Raw genomic sequence first — 24,703 nt, forward strand, 5'->3', positions numbered from 1 at the left:
AATGCAATTAATAAAAAAATGCACAAAACTCAGATTTCATGTGGTTATTGTCCTGGGTACTACCTATTTTCCCCTCATGGGTATGCATACCATTCTTCGTTTTCAGTATTTGCACAGAATACTGTATTTCTCACTAATTATCAGTTAACAGACTTCTACATCTTTTACATAAACAGCAAGCCATATACCTGAGAAATTTTCAGTACGTAACTCTTCTCCTAAAAGATGAGGGCTTGAGAATAAACTGCACATATGATCAACAAGTTTTTCATGGATCACAGGATCATAACCTGAGATTCTTATAAAGCATTGAAAATAATAAAATCAACAGGAAAAAATATAAACTTATTACAGAAGAACAATTCTTATGACAAGGAAAGGAAACAAACACACAAGCACATCCAGAAAAAAAATTTAAAGTATACAAAAATATAAAGTATATATAAAGGACTGAAGACAATCTTACTCATGGAATAACATTATAATTCAGGCAAATTAATCAAGAAGAGGGTGGTACTGAATGGAAGCAGAGCTCTCTAGAAAATAACAAGGCAATCAACCATACACAAACACATACACAGACTTACAAATATGTATACTTAGCATATATTCCTGCATATATACACACTTGAAAAAAATGAAGTCTTGCTAATTTTTTTCCAAGAATAGCAATAAGTCTGGGTCAGTCCCTAAAACTGTTACAACAAGTAACTTGCAAATTGCTCTTTAAACAGTTTCTCCTTCGTGACAACTCTATCAAATGCAGAAACTTGGGTCTGAAGTTTCCCATGTAGATTTCCCATAAAAATAATGAAGCACCTTCAGTAAGAAGCCCCAGGAACTCCTATGTCAGGTCTGAAGTCTGCTCCAGCTGTTATGGTATTAAGACAACTGAGAATTTAATAAGCCATGATTCAATAGGAGCTATTTACTTTTCTGCAAAAGATTTCATTGTCTGGATTTACAGAACCATGTCACACACATGGGCTAATGATATTCAAGAATGAAAGCTCAAACTGGATTTAAATATTTCCCATTAGAACAAACTTTGCAAACTTTTTTTTTCCACTCTTCTTTCTGATTCAAAAAATACAGACTTTGACAGAGTATAGTGGTTATTTGGTTCTAAGTGTTGAAGCATCTAAAACAGATAAAATCCCAATACAGATGAAAAGATTTATGGTTATCACTTTTCAATATATCTGATCTTCAAGCCCACAGCAAGAAGTCAGGCTGGAAGAGCTAGAAAAAGAAACGCTGGAAGAGCAAAAAGAGTAATTGTAGCAAGTATACAACCTTATTTCTTAAATCATAATGTCAAAATTATTTTTAATAAGAAACTGGAAAAGTTAAAAGCATAAGATGAAAAATAACAGAAAGCTTAGATTTCATTAATTAAAACAGACTCTTCATTAAAGTCTAAATTACACTTAGTTTTAAAAAAGCAGTGAAAAACTCTAAGTCCACTCAATGATTTCCAGAGAAGAAAACATTTATAAGTCACTCACTTTCACTGACAGAAGAAATAAGAGAAGTATTTTTCAAATGCATATGGGCCAAGAGCTTGAACTTCAGTTATTTTGTTTTCTAACTAGAAAGATTATAGTATTTTTTTTACAGAATAAACAGAATCAGGGTAAAAGCTTCAGTCAAACACAACTGACAATAATCAGAAGAAAAGATACTGCAAGAATAATCACAGAAAATGTGTAAGTATGTAAGAGTGCTATTTTATCTTGGAAAATTATTTTCAACATATACCATATAAAATACTTCCCCTAAACAAATTGCAACTACCTGTGATACTGTAAAAAGAACCTTTGCTTAATTGTTGCTTAGTTGAAGAATTCTAGAAAACGTGAAGAGTCTGGAATATGAACAGGTCTTGTATGTAATATTTTATTACTCACTGGAAAATCTACACATACTGTCTGTGATGTATCAGTGAATCCAATTTTAAATAAACAAATTTTTCTGCCCTTTTTTTTGAGGGCTACACTGTAGGCAGTGCCTGCATATTTACACATATAATTACAGGTATTCTTTACCTCTGAACCATAAACTTCTGTGTAAAACATAACAGTGCAAAATGATCAATGTTTAACACTTAAGATCTGCTCCTGCATTATGATCTACTGACATGTATTTCTGGCAGTGTGGAGTCTCATTCTCTTCAGTGGATCAGGACTGAATTTCAATCCTAGGCGACTGGTAAATTTCACTACAAGGTGATCAGCTTGGGGTATTTAAATTCAGTCGAAGCAGCAGATGTTTTGTGTTAGTTCAGTGGCTATTCATGAGCACATATAGCAGGTACCAGAGGAGTTGTTATCAAAGATTATTCCAATAAAATACTACTACCAACTGTCAACTTTTTACTATTTATCACGTCATGTTCCTAGACATATTCCAGTTTGTTTTCTTTTCCTAGATTAAGAAAATTAATGACACAGAGATAATGTGAAATGACTTAATTTTAACCAAAAATTCTAAAGATTTCTAAACCATTAAAAAATAAACCTGATGCTTTTAAAAAGCACACAAAATGTCTACCTGGCAATAATTTCTGAATTTCTTTTGCCATTGATTATGAAGTATTGAGGGAAAGGAATGGATTATTTGGAGCTAGGAAAGTGAATAATCCATTGTAAAACAATCATCTGAGAAAAGGATAAAACAGGGAATACTATAAACCATAAAATAGAGATATGAAGAGCAGAGGGGAGTAGGGAAATAAGAATGCAGAGTGTGTGGTGCAGTTTTCTAGGGTAAGACTAGAGAGAAGCAGCAGTAATAGCTTTCCATCAGAAGCTGTTACTCCTAGAAGTCTGGCATCTGACCTGATTCTTCAGGATATGGATCAGATTTCTATGAATAAGAAATAATGAGTATATTTAAATGAGTTTAAATGAAAGAAACGTCATATTTTTACTAAGACACCAAGCTTAGCTGCATTTTTGGTAGACTCTGAGAGAACAAAAAGCTCCTTGGACCACAGACTATTGTTCCTTTTTACATAGCTTCCTGAAAAATGAGTACTGTTGCCTTGCTCAGCTCTTCCTGATCACTTCCAGTAACCAATTCCATCTAAGTCTAAGACATGGGAAAAGGTCTCAAAGATACAACATTCCTACAAATTTTGTGAAAGCAGGCAGCTGGATAGGGTGTCCGCTAGCTAAAAACAAATGAAGCAAACGCAACTTTTACTTAGCAGTGCACCATCTACTTCTCAGTCAAGGCCTCTCCTTCAATTTGATTCTCTCTTGTCTAAAGGGTGAGTTTATACTGCAGGCTGGGTATTACTCAATTAAAATATCAATTCGCAAATACAAACCCGTAGGAAATAAGGATGCTTTTATTCTTACAGAACTATTTCTTAAACCAAAAACCTCTAATTCAAAGTATACAAACAGACCAGTTTGCTGCTCCTTCCCTTCCCTCTGTCTCTCTGGCATGCAGCCAGCCACTTTTTCTTGTTCTCCCTTACCCTATGAATCTGGCATTCTTGACTGCACAGTGGCTCAGTACCAAATAGCCCCATACCCACCAGCTCCCCTTCTCCAATCATCCCCCTCACACTATTGAACAACCCCGTAGTTAAAACTGGCTACAGGAAAACAGAGAGGTGACCACACTTAAGGATTTACGTAGAGCTTAGTGCTGCCCAGCTGCACTGGGAGTGTACCGAATACCTCTCCCAAAACGTATCAGACACCCCAAAGATGAAGGCAGCATTTCAGTGCCACCTTTCTTTATCTCTAGATTTTAACAGATATTAAGGAGAAGCAAGCATGTAGTGTGCACATTGGGTAACTACATGCAGGAACCTTTAAGTGTTCATGAAAATTAAGATCATAGTAATATATATGTGCTGAGTTTTAGGCACATGCAGATTTAGGTAGCTGTGAGAGCACTGATTTCCTGGCTTATTTTCTAGGTTTTAGGCACCAAACTTCCACAAGTCTCATTTTAATCACCAAGACAGGTAATCTACTTCTTGCTGTTCTTGATCATCAGGAATCATGCACATAAACAATGTCCAAAAGATGGTATGGAATAGAAGTATTTTATCCATCTTCTGCTCTTGCTAACATTCTGCCAAAAAGTGCTGCAGATGGCTAGAGAAATGTACAGTGTGTAAGGAAATGTGCATTTTGCTACCATGCAACAGTTTTCTTTGTATTAGGAAGTTAATTATCTATCCTTTGGATCAGATGTTAGGCGTAACAGGCAGTTGCTTTAAGAACATTTGAATGGGGACAGATCAGAAGCCCAACTAGTTCAATATCCTGCCTCTGACAGCATGTCTGAGAGCAGTCCAAGGGAAGGAAAAGAAGAACATAACAAGCATACCATAATTCTTTCCCTGGTGTATTCTCCCAACAGTCAGCATTTTGTATTTGTGCAAGGCTGAGACTGTGCTCAGCTCCTGAACTTGAAGTTGTCTTCATAATATTTTTCATAAAAGGTTTATCCTGCTGGTGACTCATACAGGGTCTAGAAAGATGGTAGTCCTATGCTCTTACTTACAAAAGTGAACCCTCTGTACTATCTAAAGGAAAGAACAGATGAGCAGATGCACCAAAACGTGTTCATGAACAAAGCTGTGTTAAGATGTTAACTACAACAGCTGTGAAAGATGAAAGACACAGAAGTCCAAGCTTAGCTATTAGGAAAGAGGTCAGACATTTTTCAATTTATTTTCCACTTAGTTATTTCTGTGGGGAAAAAAAAAATTCTGCCAGACTATTGTATGATCCTAAGGCTTGCACGACAATTCACTTAACTTTATTAACAATCTTTACATTTGAGCTGGAATAAGAGTAAGTTCATCAACATTGATAACACCAGTGAAACAGAAGACTACTTTGCCTCCCCAACTAATAGTAGTTTGAGAAGCATTAACATTTTGAACCATGGGTTTCCAAAATCTACTATGCAAAACTAATACGGTGAGAGACTGCAGTTCGTGTTTGCAGCAGAGTACTGGGAAGATATCGCACAAATTTGTTCAGATCAAGGTAGCTCCTGAAGCGGAAGCAGACAGCAGTATTGCGTCAGCACAAAGCTGTGTCCAATTTAACTTGTGTGTTAAGATGTACAATATATCAGTTCAGACAAAACAGTATGCTAATTCAGTGATATTATTTTTGAGACCCTAGCCAGTGTCTTTGTACTTCAAATATGACATAATCAGCTTGATTGACCCTCGTTTTAGGGTCAGGATAAATCTTGTGGGTTAATTATCATACTGTGTACTTAAAATGGCTAGGTGGCTTTTGTGTAGCTATGATTATCTGGTATATCTAGCTGATTCCAGTGCTAATAATAGCTTGCTCTAAGAAGTATTAAGATACAGTATTGATTTCAGAAGGACTATATCACTGTGCTAATATACAAGAGATTCAATTAGCAAAGATGAGTGGCAACATTTATCTAAAAATGCTCCCTGCTTTCCTGTGAATATGTAAAGTATGACTTAGCTAAATACTAAAAATCAAGATCAGAATATTTAAAAGTAATCAGAAACATGAATTCTAAAACTTTAGAAACAAGAAACAGTTTCCAGAGAATAAAGGTTCAGAAACCTCAGTCACATTAAGTATCTCAAACTGCATATTCATAACTTGAAGACAGAAAAAAAAAATCAGGTGTTACTTTTTAAAACCTCTAAAATAAACGTATTTTAAAATAATCTGCCAGATTTTTACTATAAATTCTCCAATCCACTAACTTGGTAAATTTTTGTAGTCCACCTGCTTTACTCAGCAATATAGACGCGTTCTCTATTGGTAAATACCAGAAAGTTGAATGACAGTTGAGCATTGACATTTATTCTCCTTTCCAAGTCTCTCAATAAGTTTCCTGCTGCCTCTTTTTTTTCATTGTTTCTACATGATTTATGATGTCATACCTTCCATTAAAAAATTAAAATTTAAATCTAAACAATTTTCATCATTTCAACCAACAGTACTGTTTCTGGTGTTCATTATGCTCAAACCAAAAAAAGATCTCTTTCCTTCTGTTAGGAAGAATCTACTCTCATATATCTGATTATTCAAATATCTGCTCCACTGAGCAGCTGTCTAGCACACTGGAATAAAACTACAAACTTTCATCACAAATTGAAATGATCAGATCTTAGGGTTTGTTTGGGGTTTTTGCTAAGAACAGTATTTGTTCACTCACCAGGACAAGGACCTGTGCAAGAGCTTTTCCCATCAAAGTGGAAGGGTGAGGCCTACACGCTCAGAGTTGCAAAGGCTACGTATAGTTTGTCCGTTGGTGAAACACAAATACCATTCATTCAACGCACTTTTGAAAATGCATTTTTTCCAAAAGGAATAGTGATAAGAGAGGACCATTGCCTCAGTCCTTTCTCTAAGATGGGCTGCCACAATCCCCTGGAACATTCAGCTCGTATTTGCACTCAGTGTTGAACTGGGAGAGGTTATTTTTCTAATTTAGTCCACAAAGGATAGCCATATACTGAAAACCACATCAAACTGAGCAGCGGATAAATTAAAATATCTTTGGAGTATAGTTTTACTGGATAAGGTTGTCTAAAAGTGGTTAGCTCCAAATATAATTATAGTACAATTTTATAGCTTTTATCAACCTACTTGAAATTATTAGATCTAATCTGTTATATACCATTGCACAATTTTCATTTTTCAAAAATAGCAGTTTCCGTATTTTGGTAACTACTGTTAAAACTATTAGCGTATACATCATGCAATTTGATATGATTTATTACTTATGCCCACTAGTTAGAGATACATTTTCCAACACAGTTTTCATTATAATGTATTTTCATTTCTGTAGTTTAAGTTTGACATGAGATGGCTGTCAATTTACCCTCACGGCTCTCTACTTCCATCGTTCCAAGCTTAAACTTCACATATGAGACTGACAACGAGGAAAGTTCAATGTACTTCTAAGTCATATAAGCACACCTGGCAAACTACAGTACAAAACTCTAATCAGGAAACCTGGGAAATATAAAACAAAATTACAGTTCCTTGCAGCTTCTGAGTGTGCGTGTGTGTTTACTAAAAATACTATAGACAGAATGAAGTATAAAGCACTTTGCAAAGTGGAAAATTACTCCAGTGACAGACAGACAAACCTCCTTTCCTCTCTTCCCAGGAAGAAATTTGCCTCTGGAGATTTCAGATCTAGTCATCAGACACCATCATCACCTTCCTATCTCATAAAACCTTTCCCTGCAGAAAGGATAGTACAACTCATATTCAGACCATAGTATGGACATCTAGATAGGATCACAACAGTAGCATTACTTTTCAGTTATCATACACACCTAGCCCTTTGAAGACTAGATACCAGATACTGGGAATAGAACTCCTCCATTTTTCTCCATGATAGAAATTTCAGAATAGTTCCTTTTTACAGTCATGTTAAAGTTTACTATTACAAACTCTTCAGACAGAATGTCAGTTTCAGCCATATTTATTTAAGTGGTTGTTGTCAAAACAAAAATTACATCATTTTACACCCGTGTTTTACAAATTAGGTAGCCAGGGCATCTGTAAAAGGAAGGTTAAGCTCATTGAATTTGGCAAAGGCTTTGAGATCAGCTGATGAAAAGTGGCATCTGTATACATTTGTCTTAATGTACTGGCTAACAGCTCGTCTTCAGACAACCTGTACTGATTTCTATATGTATTTTTAAAAGCATTTGTTTTTACTGGTTCCTATTGGGTTTTGGAATCCCTTTAAAGAGAAATGTCTTTCTTTCTTCACTATTCACTCTTCCCTAGGGGGGAAAAAACCCAAAACAAACCCAACAAACCTAATAGAAAACAGTTTTATAAATACGTTTTTAGTAGTGACCTAAAATGTAGCTCTGTGACACACAGTTCAGACAAGCTCGTGCCACACACTGAAGTAGATATCGTGTTTGATGAAATTTAAATGGATGAAGAAAAGCTTCAGGGCTATATGATTGTGTTGTTACCAAGTTCTAAGAAACAGAGCAATGCGAAATCACGATAAAGGTGTGTGCAAAAGATGAACAGAGCAGTGATGACCTAAAATAAATAATAAATAAAAGGAAAATAAAAAATTCAATTCAAATTTGAAGACCTCAATGCAGAGCTCCTTTTAAGAATGAGTATTTTGAAAAATTTCCCCTGCAAATCTAGAAATACACTCCAATTATAAAAAGATGTTGCGTGTAAAAGATGTTTCTCAGGCAGTATACTAAATGACCCCTTCCACAGACTGTTCCTGTTTCATTTTACAAATCAGCTCTTTCCCCACCTCCTTTCAGGAATCTCACTAGACAGACGCTCAACAGAACTCCTTTTCATTGACCATTGGAAACATTTGTTAATCACCACACTTGTTCATAACAACTTGTTTTTATACTTTTGCTCAAGTCCTGGAGTATCTAGGAGCCTCCCAGATACTTTAAATGAGAGTATGATGTCCCTGGTGTGCTTTAATGACATACTAAAAGAGAAAACCTGCATTAAAAGCAATATGGTCCAAAGAGATTTGAACTTTAGATTCTGCAAAAAGTAGTACTTTTTCCTTCTCTATTACACAGTTGAGGAATGGAGATACAAGGATGAACTGAGTTACTGAAATTAGTTGCTAAATGAGGACCTGAGATACACAGGGCACTTTTTTCTTCCACTACATAAGTATTACTACAAAATACAGAGGGGGAAGAAAATCAACAGATTTTTAAATTCAAAATCTTTCAAGTCATGCTAAGCATCCAACAGTCATACAAAATTTTCTTTTTGGCAGGTTACACTGAGGCAAAGAGCACAAAACATTGAGAAAATGAAAAGGAAATATTACTGAGATGAGAGAAGAATGGACAAAAAATATGCTTGTGGAAACCACAGATGAAGTTTATTGGAGACATACTTTCTCGAATGGTTATTGTAATTCTCAAATTACACTGGTTAAAGCCAGCTATTTTGCTTCTTAGACACCTATTTGAAAATGTGGTTTACACTCAGAGTGCCTCTGTGTGATGTCCACATTCATATCCACAGAGATCATCGATATGCTTTTTAAATTTATAGCCTCTGGACAAGCCATGAGAAAAAGAGCTTTGCTAACCAGCAAAGCAGGAGCACAGTCTTGTTTCCCAGCATTAGACAGCATGAGTTGGAGAATGGTAGCTGGCCTTACAGTATTATATTCTTTTCTAATTAACCGCCTTCATTCAAATACTGTCAACTACAAATCCAAGCAGTGGTGGTAAAGCAGGTATTCTGTTTTTAAAACTTCTGCACCAAAAAGTTTGTGATATGTTTTAGCCAGAGGTTCCTGCTACGCTTCATATTGGATTGCAGAGTTGTGCCTTCCGCTTCCCTGAGTATCTCTTCACGTTTGATACTAGTAACACAGAGTACACCAAATGCTGATAGACAGAAACCCTTCCTCCAAAATCTAGACTATGTGTGTATCACAACATCTTAAAAGCACTGGTTCTTTCCAGGATTGTGCATCATCTTTTCCCTGTCATACTTTGAACAAATTCCTCCTTGATGTTGCCTAGTCTCTGTAGTCTTCTCCCAGACTGGCTTTGATTCTAAACCCTATACACATTTATCGTCAAGAACTCATAGCTCTTAGAGTACTACTTATTTCAGCCACATTTCTATGCCCCTCTTTGTCCAGCAACCCTTCATGGATCTACTTGCCAGTCCCTGTGCCGGCAACTTGCATTGCCTTTCAACATCCCAACCCCTCTTTGCATTGCGGTGCCCCCACCGCAGCTTTATAAACTCTCTTCTCCACATAAATTTTTTGCTCCACCACAGCTACTCTCAGCCAAATCTCTTTCTTCTAGTAAAAATACCCTTAGTTTGCAGCTGGACTGATACAATCCTTCAGCCATACCTACAGGGCCTGTATTACCACTGTGTACCACACCCCAGAAACTACTTAGGTACCCAAGAGCCAAAAAGCTTTCAGCACAGTTATTGGACCTAGGGTCTTTTTGATGAAGTATTACATGGAAGAAGCAAAGATAATAAATAGAGAGCACTGAACAGAAATATTTTGAGGATCAGTTCTACTTTGCTTGTATTTGGGCCCTTTTTTTATTTTCAGTTTCCCAATACCCTCACCTGTCAACTTCCCGGGATCCAGATGGAATTCTATTGCAAAGTAGTTGTCAGGGGTTGAAAAGGCTGTCTGTGTTACTAGGAATTAAAAAGGTAGCAGTTTAAATTATTAACTGCACACATTATTTGTATTACTACTGTTATGATTCTTCATTGCATTAAGACCTAAAAGCCCTCTGTTTGGTGGTCTCTACAAGCACAGAAAAACACAACAGTGGTTTTACCAGAGACCTTGCAATCTAAACTTAGAGGCAAGAAATGAGGTACTACAAGAAAACAATGAAAACAAGATAGAATCATAGAATGTTCTGAGTTGGAAGGGACCCACAAGAATCATCAAGTCCAAATCCTGTCCCCACGCAAGAAAACCCCAAAATTCATACCGTGTGTCTGAGGGCGTTGTCCAAGTGCTTCTTGAATATCTTTAGGCTTGGCACTATGACTACCTCCCCAGGGAGCCTGTTCCAGTGTTCCTCCACCCTCTGGGTGAAGAACCTTTTCCTAATACCCAACCTAAACCTCCCCTGGCACATCTTCCTGCCATTCCCTCTGGTCATATCATTGGTCACCAGAGAGAAGAGATCAGCGCCTGCCCCTCCTCCTCCCCCTGTGGCAAAGCTGCAGACTCTGATGAGGTCCCCCCTCAGCCTCCTCTTCTCCAGGCTGAACAAACCAAGTCACTTTAGCCACTCCTCATACGGCTGCCCCTCTAAATCCTTCACTGACTTTGTGGCCCTCCCCCAACACTCCCTAGTACCTTTATATCCTTAATGTACTGTGGCACCCAAAACTGCACACAGTACTGGAGGCAAGGCTGCACCAGCACAGAGCAGAGCGAGACAATCCCCTCCCTCAAATGGCTGCAGTGCAGTGCTTGGTGCATCCCAGGACACAGTTGGCCCTCTGGGCTGCCAGGGCACACTGTTGGCTCATGTTCACCTTGCCATCGACCAGAACCCCCAGGTCCCTCTCTGCAGAGCTGCTCTCCAGCCTCTTGTTCCCCAGTCTGTATGTACATCCAGGGTTGCCATGCCCCAAATACAAAGTCTGGCACTAGCTTTTGTTAAACTCCATGCAGTTGATGATTGCCCAGCTAATTTGTCTAGGTCTGTCTGCAGGGCCTCTCTGCCCTCGAGAGTGCCAACAGCTCCTCCCAGTTTTGTGTCGTTGGCAAACTTAATTAGTGTTCCTTCAAGTCCTGCATCCAAGTCATTTACAAAGAGATTAAGAGTACTGGCCCCAAGATGGATCCCTGTGGAACCCCACTAGTGACTGGCTGCCAGCCCGATGTAACCCCATTTATTTTGACCCTTTGAGCCTGACCTGTCAGCCAACTACTCACCCAAGACAGTGTGATAGGAGGAGATCTCAAGGACGTCAGCAGTCTAACTGTTGTCAACTCATGCAGCAAAAAGAGTTTTAAGGAGGCATGTTTTGGGAATAGTTAAAGTCTCCTGAGCTTCACACCAAACGTGGGAAAAAGTTTAAAAAGAATGGCTGAAAAATTAGCAAGTGAGCCATGAAAGCTGGAGTTTAATGAGGATACGAAGTAGCTCCTAGCATAAGCACAGGTACAGTAAGTATGTATAGAAGACGAGACAGAAGAGAAGCCAGTTGGAAGCAGCAAGATACTTTTGTGCAGAATTAAGTATTCTTACTACTCTTTTTTCTGGCCTACTATGGATGCAGATAGGAACTGCAAAGCTTTAGAGATTTACATTTTATGTAAGACTGAGTATGTGAACTCATACAGTACATTATGCTATTTCTAGTTTGATTTTGCAAAAAAGCCCAAACTGAGTTTATGTTATGAATATTTATCACTATTCTACTTCATATAATATATACATAGGTGTATATATAGGTTGAAATTCTTAATATTGAGTCAATTATATGGAATTTTACTGAGTAGAATGCATATGATCTACTTGTGAAATATTTTCTGGAAAGCATTAGTGAATGTAAATGCATTTGAGATTTCTATCAGATATTCTGATTACTGTTATTCCATTGGCATATATCTTTCAGTGGAGAAAGAGATAAATTTGGAATTCAAAATACTATAAATAACTCTCTCTCCACTCTCAATATTTGTTTCTTTTGGTTAACCTTATTCTTTGTCAATCAAGTTAAAATAATGACTCAAAAGGGAGATACACTGGCGTATGTATTCATTATTCCTTCTACAATGTAGTACTCCCACTGGTTTTCATGGGAATTATGTATATGAAAGGACTGCATTATTAGACTAGATTAAGAGAAGACGTTTGGAAATACTTAACTCATCACACCACTTCAGAAACTAATATTTATAATGGTACTTGAGCCTGGAGCAATATAAATAAAAGCACAAAATACTACTCCTGGATATATAATATTGGTAGATTTTTCTTAACTTTTTATTAGAGATACCACTAAAAATTGCACTGAGTTAAAACTATTTTCTTAGCCTGTTGACATAAGAACAAATACAGGAATATGAATCAGATCACTCCAGAAAACTTGCAATATTCCTGAACATGGGAAGTTACAAGCCAGTAAGAAGACAGTAAAAGGATTACATTCCAAATATATGAAATACATGCCTGCAAAATCACATAAAAAGGTCCTTAAATTTTTCTTTGGGAGCCACTGTGTCTTCCTGACCAGATTATATTAACCCTGATCCCCTGGAAATACGCAAGTCATCTTTAATTCTTCAGAGACATGACTCTTCCATTTTGGTTTCGGAAATATTGTTCTCCTCCCATGCCATGACAACTCCAGGATGAACTGTCTTTCTCTGACCTAGGAATGATAGTGTGTTCCTCCTTCTTCAGACCTAAAAATTAATTGACCTCCACTTTAACAGGCTGGGTAGACAACAATTTACTCTTTCCCAGCTACATAGCTCAGATGTAAAATGAATCTGCTTAGCTAGTTAGAATGGGCTAACTTTCTAACCTTTTTCTTTTTTTCTTTTACTAAACCATACTGTTCATCTTTGCTGAAGTTAACCCTTATTTTCTGGTTGCCACTAACACCCTTGCCACTTTCACAAAAAAGTTTTCTCACCTGACTCTTGTAGTGCCTCAAAGGCAGACTGTCCATTCTGGCTGGGGTGATGTGGAAAAGTTCAGATTTTAACAATTTACGGCCACCCAAGCTGCTTTACAACAGAGGCACAGGCTAAAATTTTGACCCTGTGTTAGTGCTTCTTGAAACAACCCTCCGAGGACTGAACACTTCAGATATTCTTTTCAGTACGGTGGCTCATCTCTGGAAGTCAATAATCAGGTCAGTCACAGGCACTTACCATGAGAGTTATGGCTATTGGATAATACATCCATGAAGACTCTTCCTAGGAGCATAAACCTCTGAATTAAAAACGTATTCAAACACGTTGCACTTTTTCACATTGTACTAGATGGTATCCTGGATTAACAGAACAGATGTCATTGCACCACAATGTGCAAGTCATATTGTTAAGATTTTCTTAAGAAAATAACAGAAGTGACAAACTACCTTTCATTAAATGAAAATGTAGAACTTACATGGGAGTTGGAATAACATGCCTTAGTCTGGAATAGTGCATTTCAAGAAAGAACAAACAGGAAGAGGCCAGAAGAGAGCAACAAGAATTAATGATTTGAAGTACAAGGATAAAAATAAGCTCCTTTTTTTTTTCCCTATAAAGAAGAAAACAACCAGTTGGGATTGGCTGAGAGAAGAACACAGTGAAAACATGACTAAGAATCTCAAGTATGTAAAAGACTGCTGCAAAGAGGGAAATAAATGCCCTAGAACCACTGTGCAAAAAGTAATAGGTTCAAGTAATTTACTTTCAACAAGTTAAGTTTAAGATCAGAAACCAGGAAAAACTTTCTAATGGGAAGAGTAGTGAAATGCTGGAATAGATTACTTGGGTAAGTAATCAGAACAAATCTTTACGAAGACAGGCATTTAGAAAGACATTTTCTTGATCCTGGCTTTGAAGGGTGAGGGGTGGGCACAACGCCTTCTTGGAGTCCTTTCCAACTGTATGATTCCATGCTGAAGTGACCGAAGAAATGTAGCTATGTGGTGACAGTGACACCATATTACAGTACCACTTGCTGTGGGATTGTGACTTGGAATGAAAGTCAGATTCTGCAAAAGACTCAATTTCTTCATGTAGGCAATCACTTGGATTCTGACACAATCTTCCTAGCTACGGATCAGCTAGCGACATTGAACTAATCCGCAGCTTCTTTATTCAACAGCTTAACAATAATTACCTTCAGGACTGGACTATACATAAACACAATGTCTAATCTGATCATAGTATATAGCACTTTGTTTGCTAAGAGCAATAACTTAGTAACTTGTCCTATGGCCTTAGGGCCAGGTAACACTAGCCACAGCTGCTAATTAGCAACACCAAATTCCAGATGTAGTCTGTGGTGAAAATTTTTCAAATAAATTAGCTTTAAAATATTTTACTTCAAAAATCTAGATGTACTTGAAATTCTTAATCCCATACCTGTACTCGTCCATCAAGCTGGGATCTTTAGTGTTTGGGTTTTTTTTAAATTTAAGCATAAAACATATTTGTAGACAATCTATAATAATTAGAATCGCAATTCTGTAAACACTGCACAAGAATATGTTTATTTCAGAGTAATCTTTGGAGACACAACATAAAACAAGTAAATAACCTTCTCTAGTCAGATATTTTGTTTCCAGTAACAATTTATGATTGTTCTAATGTGAGAACTCAGGACAAATGTACAGCTGCCAGACTGACTAGCAACTAAGTATGGTAAAAGTAACATTTCCAACTTCATTTCCATATTCTTGGGGTTTATTCTATAATAAGCAGAATAGAGAAGTACAAAAATTACATAACCATGCATATTCTCTGTATTGGAGCCACCTGACATAACACCAGGTAAATCGTCAGAGATAAAAAGGACAGACCTGCATTATGATTCACGTTTTGGATGGTGAGAACTAATCTGTTAGAAAAAACAGCATGTTTTCTAAAATGCGTATCCAGTAAAGACCATGACAGCTGAAATAGGTACAATAGCAATATGGCAAGCGTCAGGTGCTCTCAAAGTTTCCACACATAACCAAGTAGCTCCCATTCAAAACATCCTAATTTGACAAAGTTACAAACGCCTGTGCTTCAGATAAAATCAATTAAAATACATTTAGTCTCTCCTACTGATGATTGCTCTCTGATGGTGTGTAGACTATTGCCCTTTTCACAACCTTTAAAAAGAGGCATGAAACACAACTCCACCTCCACCCTCCGATCAGTAAAGTTGCCAAAAAACACGGCTCCAAAGCGAAATGAGCCCCCGTTTTGCCCCCTCGGGCTGTCCGCAGCGTACTCACCAAGGCGGGCTAGTTTTGAAGACTTTCTTCCCCTCCCCCTGCACCTACGCACAATGAGGGAGAATGGAGAGCAGTTTCAGCATTAAATTTGAACTTCCCTGCTTTTGTTAGCATGAGTCACCACCTTAACATTATCTCAACTGTAGACTTTTATCTGTGAATATCTAAGCCCTGTCTTGTGGAAAACTAATTACTGAGCCACTGAGAGGCTTCATAATGTCCTGCATTTAAGTCCTGAACATCATACATAATGCATAGGAAGCAGTCTCTGCACTCTGATTACAGAACACTGTCATTAAGAGAGCAAATTAAAGATGTGAATAATTCACTGGCTGAGCTTATTGTCAGTGCTGCATTGTGAAATTAGAATTTCTAATAAGTACTGCAATTTTTTTAACCCAATTAACACAGAGAACATCTTGAGTCTGATTAGTACAATAAAAATTATTACCTTATTCTTTTGCTTCACAACAGCCAAATTAAATACTGTACTTAATTATGCAGCATTCATCGCTTCTGTGCTAGAAATAATAATAATAAAAAAAATCTCACTATCGCTTTCATATGACTTCCAATATTTAGATTGCAACCGAAAAATAGAGCATATGAATCTCCAGCACAATTTCTTATCGCAAAGTTACTGGCTTTTTTTTTTTTTTTAGGACTTTAAAAATCGGTTTTAATATTAGCAGTCAACCATGATGTCACTGCTGAAGTCTTCTCTGGAAACAAAAACGTATTTCAAAAAAAAACCACAAAACGACCCTTCTGAACAAGCTCTGAATATATATTGTGAATTAACTTTCTCTGGGTTGATATGAAGGCAGAAGAAAACCATTACCACTTACTGACTTGAAACGAAATACACAAATACACAAACACTGAAATATATAAATACACACCCACATACCTATATATAGGTTGCTTCAGAAAAGATCCTAAGAAAATATGCTATGAAAAAGCAGGAGCTGGATCAGCTCTCTTACCTCAGTTCCCTCTTGGCACGGGATAGATAACATCCTTTCATCCTAGAAAGGAGAAAAGTCCAATTCAACATCCAGCATGTTGATTTTCCCCCACACGGTGCCTGCTGCCATGTTAAATAAAGAAAATGATCACTGAGGATGCAGCTTTTGTCTCCAAATATTTTAATACTGCCTTTTAGTCTCAAGGACCCTAGGAACCTTAGCACATCTGGCAGCAGACACCACTGGCTGCAGCTGCTGCAATGGGATTTTTCCTCAACCCCATTTAATTTCCAGCTCCGTTTTCTTCCCCATCCTGGGGAAGTTTAATCACCGAGCATGGGTGGGGAAAAAAAAAAAGAAAAGGAAAGGAAAGGTGGCATTGCATCTCGAGCTTTCTTGGTTTTGTCCTAGAGACAGGGACTGCAGCAACCACCTTGCATCTTTGTCTAGTTATTTTAGCATGTGCGTGCAAGAGGGGAGGAAAAAAAAAGGCTGAAAATTATTCAGGCATAATGCAATAGACGTAAAGAGAGACAAAAAGACAGAGAGGAAGAGAAAGAGAGGAAGAGAAAGAGGGAGAGAGAGGGAGGGAGAGAGGAAAGACTAAGAGAGGGAGAGGGGGCTGTCAGTGCAGATAAATCTGCATATGGAAATCAGGGTTATCCTGGGTACAGTTTTATTTAACCATGATGTACTGTTTTTTTAATTAGACAGGAATTTAAAGAAGGAAATGAGGAATTCTTACAGACACAGGAGCAAACGAACCATTTTTAATCACAGGACAGTTTCCACAGTAAGCTGTGGTAGCAACAGCAAAACTTTTTATAGCAACTTTCTTGTTAGAAACAAAAGTTTCATGCACCGCTGCTAATTTACACCACCACCCCAAGAAAAAAAAAAAAGCAAAACTGGGAAAGCGTTTTAGAATTAAATCAAACCAAGGCAATGCAAAATTATTAAAAAGATCCAGAAAATGCTAGGTGCACAGTATTAAGTTAAGTTACGCCAAGCACAGGTTTTAGGACTTTCTCCCTGGCCCCTATTCAGTGGTGACTCATACTCAATGAAGGTGCTTTGGTAAATGAAGAGTGATAGGCAGCTTGAATTTCAAACATATTAAACACCACTTCCCATGCTTGATGAGAACTGCTTGTGTCTTGAGATGGGAGCAGTACCTGACAGACACGGGAAGGTTGCATCAGGGTCTCTAAGGCGTCAGAAAAGACCAGGACCTCTTCCCCTTGGCTGAGAGGGAGCATGGGGTGAAGCGAGGTGGCCGAGGAGAAGACAGAAAATGAAGCTTAGGTACAGGTGAGACGAGAAGGAACCCAAAGAAAGGTAGCGGGCAGCTGAAGCACAGGACGATTGGGAAGCAAGCAGTCTGACCTGGGACACTAGCAGTGGCAAGATGGTGCCGTTCAGGTGAGACGCGGGCACCGGCAACTTGTGGTGGCTGGCCGGGCGAGGGGCGCGCTGAGGGAAGCTGCGAGAGTGCTGGGGGCGGCGGCGGGGGCGGTGGCTGCTGCGGAACCCCACCTAAATTTCAAGAAGTGGGCGAGTAGGAAGCAAGTTAGGAACTAAGAGGGGCTGAGGAATGTGGCCGTAACCTGGGTGAGAGGAGGCGGGAGGTCAGGGAGCACGGGGCAGTTCACCCCGGGGGAAGCACGGCGGGGCCTGCGGGCGGGCCGAGCCGGGCCCGCGCCGGCCGGGAGAAGCCCCGCAGGCGGCGGGCAGAGGCGAGGCGGGGGCGGGATGGGGCCAGCGGGCGGGCCGCAGCGGCGAGGACGCCTCGCGGGGAGGCGGTTGGGGGCGCGCGCGGCGCTTCGCCTTGAGGCGGGCAGGCAGCGAGGAACAGGCAAGGGAGGCGGCGGCGGCGGCGCCTCCGAGGGAACCGAGGGAGGGGACAGTGGGAGGGGATGGAGGAAGGGGGCGGGAGGGCGGAGCGGCGGCGCCCTCCCCTGCCGGGGCGGAGAGGGCCGGGCGGCGGGGGAAGGAGGGAGGGGCGGCCGGCGGCCAATCGGGCCCGCGGCGCTTGCGCAGTGGCGGGCAAGCGGCGGCGCGCGGGACGTACGGAACTGTGTCCGGGCGCGGAAGAGGAGCGGCGCCTCCGCCGGCCCGCAGGTACCGACCCGCCCTCACCCCCCTCCCGTCCCGGTGGTGGCGGCCCGCCGCGGTCTAGCGTGGCTGGCGCATCCCCCCAGCCCGGCCGGGGCGCCTCCGGTGCGAGGGGAGCGGCGCTGGGCCGCAGGCGTTACGGGTCAGGGTCGCTCCCCGGCGGGAGGCTGTGGTGCGGCTGCCGGCGGCTCTGTCGCCGGTTTGCAGCTCCTGCCCGCCGATTGCAGCCCCTGCGAAGTGGTTCTCAGCGCGGCTGGCCAAGGTTGCGGTGTTTTATGTCCGAAATTGGTTCCGCTGGGTCAGGGATGTGACTGACAGAACTGACGTGAGTGGCGACCGTGGAGAGCTGCCGTTTTGTACTTTTTCCCCCCTCGGTGTTTTCTATCGTGTGGGCCGATTTTGGTAGCCTGAATTGAACAGACTTCCCCTAGAAACTTTTCTTCAGATTTTGGAAGAAGTTTCCTTCCTAAGGCATTCCCTTTAGCTGCGTATTTCTGCTTGTCGGTTGTGCTAACACACCTATACATAGGGTCCTGCCGTAAACTGAAGCACTGAAGGCATCCTTTCACTTCAGAGTGGCCACTGCTTCTGCTGCACGGCCGACTGCGCCGCAGGAAGGCAATGAATGGGTGAAAGTAGGACGGAAACTTTTCTCTTTTTTGCCTTGAGCTCCTTTTTCCTTCAAGCCAATCTGTAGTCACGGCATAAACTGCTTTCTGTAACAACAGTATCAAAAACTGCCAGCAGTGAAATTGAAAACTTACTTTAGAGTTAATAGTTTTAATTGTCTTGTTTGCATATTACCGTAGAACTCTGTGGCACCTATTGCCCAGTTCTGCCCTTTCAGTATGTTGTATAAAATATTAATTCACTAGTGTTAAGTATACAGTGAACTACTTTTGGGCCTGGCCTTCGTTCTCCTTTTTCTTTTGTTTCTGCTTTTTTTTTTTTTCCCCAAGATTCTTGGGAAGTCAGACTTCTTTGATGAGAAACTTCCAACTTGAGCTGTGTCAGAATCATCTTCTGAGCTTTAAAACTTTAGCATTTCAGTGTTCCATAATTATCACGTGGGGTGTGTTTACTGCTTCTTAATTGCCTTAAAGTCATGGACAACTGGGAGCCTGTAATGCATGATGTATTTTCATACCATAGCTACTCTGGTTGCAAAATGAAGCATGGCTGCAAGTAGATCTCCTGTGCCTTGTAATGTATTCCTGCCTCTTATTTTACCCTTGTACTAGTCTAACCTCATGACTAAGCAATTTAGAGAGCTAAAGTAGAAGAAAAGGAACCTGTTTTGTTCTTTTGTAGGGTTAGCTTTTCACTGATGTGATTCCCAGAACAGGTTGTGTTGGGGAAGATGAAGTTGCACAAAGCAACAGAATTGTGTGGCAGGGCATGAGACCATGATTTCCATCATTTCCTGCTTGGATGCATTCCTGTGCCCCCTGCTCTAGGTGTACCTGCTGAAGCAGCGGGGTTGGACAAGATGATCTGCAGAGGTCCCTTCCAACCCCTACCATTCGGTGATTCTGTGATTGTCTTTCTTGGTGGTATCTCTCTGTTAGTTTGATGTTACAGTTAGTCACATCTGTGTCCTCACTTGAGCTGAAGGGTTATGGGGAACTTTAACAAAGAGAAAATTATTTGAAGAAACACTATGGGTGTTTTTTACTTTATCTATTTATGTTCTGGATCAGGTGGAAACAATGGATGATGACTTTGGGGCTTCCTCCACACCCCTGTTTCTCACTGAAAGCTTGGAGATGGCAATGGAGGTGGACAATGAGAACTCAAAGCCGCCTTGTTTTTCCTGTGCTTTTGACAACCAAAATGGAGGGAGAAGCTTCTCTGCAGAGTCGTATTTAGCAAGTGGATCTCTTAAGAGGTATTGGGGGTTTTTGGAGTTATAAATATGATACCCTTCTAAGATGTTCTTTCCACTGGTGTTTGGTGCCTCTAAACGCTGACAGGTTTCCAAATCGTTTTGTTCTTCAGCTTTTATGATTCTGAGATCAACTTGGTGATATATCAAAGCAGGAAGGACAATTGTGTTGATACACTGCTTTCGACAGTGTTCTAGATCCAGCTCCTAGCTTTGTGGACTTACTTTAAGATAATGTGATGGGTCTGTATCATGCCTGATAGGGCACCTCAAAACCGGCTTGGTGGGCAGCAGCATCTGAGACTGCTTAAATTTCTGAGGAGGTTGCAGCACTGCTTTTCCAGCTGTATGCTCTATTCAATACTGGCCCTTTCTTTTCCACCTGATAGAAACAAACCTTCTCTGCCCAGCTTCCCCAGCTCATTGGGACAGTCATTTGTAGCTTTAAGACCATCTTTCTGAAAGCTCTATCTCTGCATGCATTCTGGATTTAAAGTTCAGAAGTCACATGCATAACAAGTAAGTATTTTCCATGAGATTCTAAAATGTGACTTTGGTTTAGTCTGTGATCCAGCTTGTTTTCTGTGCCCTTTGCTGATCCTGCAGGGGTTGTCTTTTTTCCTACAAAAGCATAATCTTTCTGTCTGTACATCTGCCTTTCCCAGTGCTTTCTTTATACCTTTGAACTTGAATACTTGCTGTGGGTTTCTCCTGCCAAGCCTCATATTTTGTGTTGTTACTCTGTGGTTTTTTTAACCTTCATTCCCACAGCCTTCTCTGTAAAGGCTTAATGAGGGGGTTCCGCTGCACTTCCCTCATTCCCTACCTTATTTATCATATTTTTGTATTGGATCAGAGCACACTGATTCAAACTGATGTCAAGTTGAGGATTGAGAGAGCCTGTGTCTGCATGAACATATCTGTATTGGATTCCACACTGACCATTAAGCATTTCACAACAGAAAGAATTTCATGTGAAAACACAAGCTCCTGAGTGAATGTAGACAGCTTTCCCAGATCACTACAGTCATGATAATGCTGTTCTCCTGTTGTTTTTTCAGCTTGTCTACTTGGATTGTAAATTCTTGGAAAAGGCTGCATGTGAGGGACTGCTCTGTCTTCATTACCTAGAACAGGAGTTACTGGATTTAATTGCTAAAGGCTTCAAAACAGACCAATGTTTAGGCAGTTACCAAGTGAACTACAGGTGTTGTGGGAGACTGAGCCAATTATTCAGCAGATGCTCTTTTTACCTCTGAGAAATGAATTGGTAATAGTGCATAGTTCAAAAAGGATCTGAATTTCATGCGTAATATAATGAAAACCGAATGCTTGCCCAGTACATTTTTTTATTTTTAAAACCAGAAATATTTCTTGCATTTAAGTGACTTCAGCTTCATCTATGCTGAAGTATCTTAAGAAAATCAGTGGGAAAATTCTGAAATAACTTGTTTTGATATCTTTGTTATTGTTATCATTATACAGCTTGTTGTGATTCTTTTTTGAAAGCACATTAGTGAAATATTTTTATATTTGCACAATTAGTAATGTATTAAAAATATATACAGATGTCTGATTTTCTTCACTTTGAGTAAAATGGTAGTTCTGATTTTTTTTTTTTCTTTAGCCAGAGCAAAGGGTAGTCATGGCCTAGTATTAGTTTAAGGTATAATAATGAAGTGACATTTTGTGACCCTTCTCAGTTCACCTACCTAAAAGTGTGCTTTTATTAACATGCTTTTATATATACATATTATTATATGCATATAAAGAAGCAAATGTATGTTCTAACATTAGTTATTAGGCATGTAGTGTACATTGAGACAGATTCCATGCATACACTTACAGCGGAGCACGTTGTCTGATGTAGCAGCCTCTTTTGTTAAGAATAGTCTGTATGCTATGTCTCAGCCTCTTTGTAAGGATGAAGATGCTTCAAGGTGGTAGCTTGTTAATTTTTATTTGTTTCTAAAATATACTGTGCCCTGTGACTATATCGTGGTTTTATGCTCTTGAAGCTAGAGTTGTCATATTTTATGTACTATATTGCTATAAAGGGTATAACAGACTGTCTTTTGAGAGCACTACAACACCTTCCTATCTCTAGTATACATGTTGCTGATATATTGATAAATTATCAGTGACACATAAGGCAGCTGTAGATATTGTATTCAATAGGTCTATTACTGGGAAATGTATTAATATTGTTGGCTTTATTTTACAGGGTTTTGCTGAGACTAGATCCTTCTCCAACTGACTATGAAGATGACGTAGTAGAAATGTTTGGCTTCCAGTGGGTTACTGAAATGGCATTAGTTGAATCCTGTGGACTTCTCTTTGGATTACTTAGGTATGATAATGTTAGTGTATTTTATAATTAATCCACTTCTGTAATTATATCCACCTTAAGGATGTAACAAAACTTTTCAAGTTTTTGATAGTAAAATCATAAAGGACTGTGGGCTGTGCAATGCATTCAAAAAGATTATGCTGTCTAACACTCCTGTAAGTGATGGATAAGACAGACGGAATTACGGGAAGTACGTTTGGTGTCACAGATTTTTAATATTATGGAACTTAATGAGAAGTTTCTAAGCAGTGTGGTGCATATCGTAGCCATCACCAGATAAAACTTGATAAGTATAGTTATTACAGAACTGTTGTGATTAATTTAGAAGGCTTTAGCTTCAGAATATATGAATCAACTATATAAGATTTCCTTGAATGAGATTGTGCTACTCATAATTAAAGTTGTCTTTTGAAGGTTTTTAAGTCCTTTTTTGTGCATAAAGAAAAGTGGAGGTTAAAAATCAAATACTGTGAATGCTGGATGCAGCACTTTCTTCTATTGTTTGGATTAGGATAGCTTCAGCAATCTCTTCAGATACAGTTACTCAGTGTTTGACTAATTCAATGTAGATGTTTAATCTGGTCAATGCAAATACACAGATCACTGATAATCCTCTTTGCTACTGATAATCCTCAGGATGTGCAGCACGTACAGAGAGTGGATGGGAGAGGAGCTTTTGTATGATTCCACAAATATATGTGATATATTCCATCATTCCTTTGATTGTAGTGGATTCTTCCATTCCTTTAGGGTATGACCAAGGGCCTGATGTGAAACGTCATTAATAGGGTCTTGCTTATTGAAACATGATGGCATAGATGGGGGAACTCATATTAAATCCAGTGTTATTTAGCTTTGCTTCTTTGATGCAAGCTTTGACTTCACTGTGATTTAAAAAAAAAAACCCAAACCAAACAAAAAAAATATGAAAAACCCCAAAAAACTTTTGATAATGAAGGAGATGGAGGATAACTTAATGCTGAAAGGGGTACGGTGTTTCTTTTAATCTAGTCTGATCTCTTTATTAACTATTAACATAAAATCTTTGGGCAGTAAGACGGTGGTGTAGTTGATCAGAATTAGATTTTTTCAGTAATATTAACTGCTCTGTAACTGTAATAGAGATTAATACAGGGCATAATATATTTTATTGTGGTTTTTAAGCTATTCGAGCTATACATGTTTTAAAGCCTACTGAACTGGTAGGAATAATGGATTTCAGCTAACTCTTGGCTGTGAGAGTTTGGTTGCTAAGCTGTCTTTTGGTGTGACAAGTCCCTCTGCAAAGATATTCTCTCAGTTCATTTGTTCAGTCATAAAATGGAACACTTTCATTTATAGACCGGTTGACAACTGAAAGTAGGAAAACTCCTTTTTCAGTTGTAGAAATCATATCTGTTAAGTACAAGTTATAATGAGTCTTGAGGACAAAGTGGATGTAAAATATTTCAATTTATAAAGTACAGATAATAACTATGTTTAAATACATGCTTACAAAAACCTAGTATTTCTTAATGTGCCTTTCAGTATTAAAGATTGTTATTTAATATTTTTAAATATTGTAATAATAATATTATACAGCAAAAATGCAAGTTAAAAACAGTGATTGCACAGTAAAGAGAATTCTTACCTGCGATTTTTTAATGTGATTGAAAATGTGTGAGTGAAAGTAAGAGCTATGTAACATTTAAGTGGGTATATTAAGACAATGTATCTCTAATTAATAAACAGAAGTACCAGTTTATTTGATTTGCAAATATTCTGTCAGTTAATTTAATGATTAACAACCATGAGGATCAATCTTTGAGGTACAAATGCAAATTGAAATTAAAATTACTTATTTAACTGATATCATCTCTTTTGCGGTCTGAAAGCTTCTCATGCCCGGTTTGTGCTATTATTTTATCAGCCC

The 24,703-nt window shown here is 39.1% G+C and overlaps 1 protein-coding gene and 1 long non-coding RNA gene across 2 annotated transcripts in view; one reads left to right on the forward strand and one right to left on the reverse strand.

Moving 5' to 3' along the window:
* The window catches only part of LOC135312629 (uncharacterized), a 154,054-nt gene extending 135,690 nt beyond the window's left edge, over positions 1–18,364 (reverse strand). Inside the window, exons 1-3 of the long non-coding RNA XR_010372260.1 lie at positions 17,828–18,364; positions 16,460–16,501; positions 15,474–15,517 (exon numbers count right to left, since the gene is read on the reverse strand). This is a non-coding gene — a long non-coding RNA (uncharacterized LOC135312629). The remainder of the gene's footprint in view (positions 1–15,473; positions 15,518–16,459; positions 16,502–17,827) is intronic.
* Positions 18,365–18,463: 99 nt separating this feature from the next.
* Positions 18,464–24,703, forward strand: part of MMS22L (MMS22 like, DNA repair protein) — a 99,507-nt gene continuing 93,267 nt past the window's right edge. Inside the window, exons 1-3 of the mRNA XM_064447589.1 lie at positions 18,464–18,562; positions 20,257–20,444; positions 22,666–22,791. Of these exons, the coding sequence (XP_064303659.1) occupies positions 20,266–20,444; positions 22,666–22,791 (305 nt within the window). The 5' untranslated portion in view covers positions 18,464–18,562; positions 20,257–20,265. The remainder of the gene's footprint in view (positions 18,563–20,256; positions 20,445–22,665; positions 22,792–24,703) is intronic.

This window comes from Phalacrocorax carbo, chromosome 3 (assembly GCF_963921805.1).
Source record: "Phalacrocorax carbo chromosome 3, bPhaCar2.1, whole genome shotgun sequence".
Taxonomy (NCBI): domain Eukaryota; kingdom Metazoa; phylum Chordata; class Aves; order Suliformes; family Phalacrocoracidae; genus Phalacrocorax; species Phalacrocorax carbo.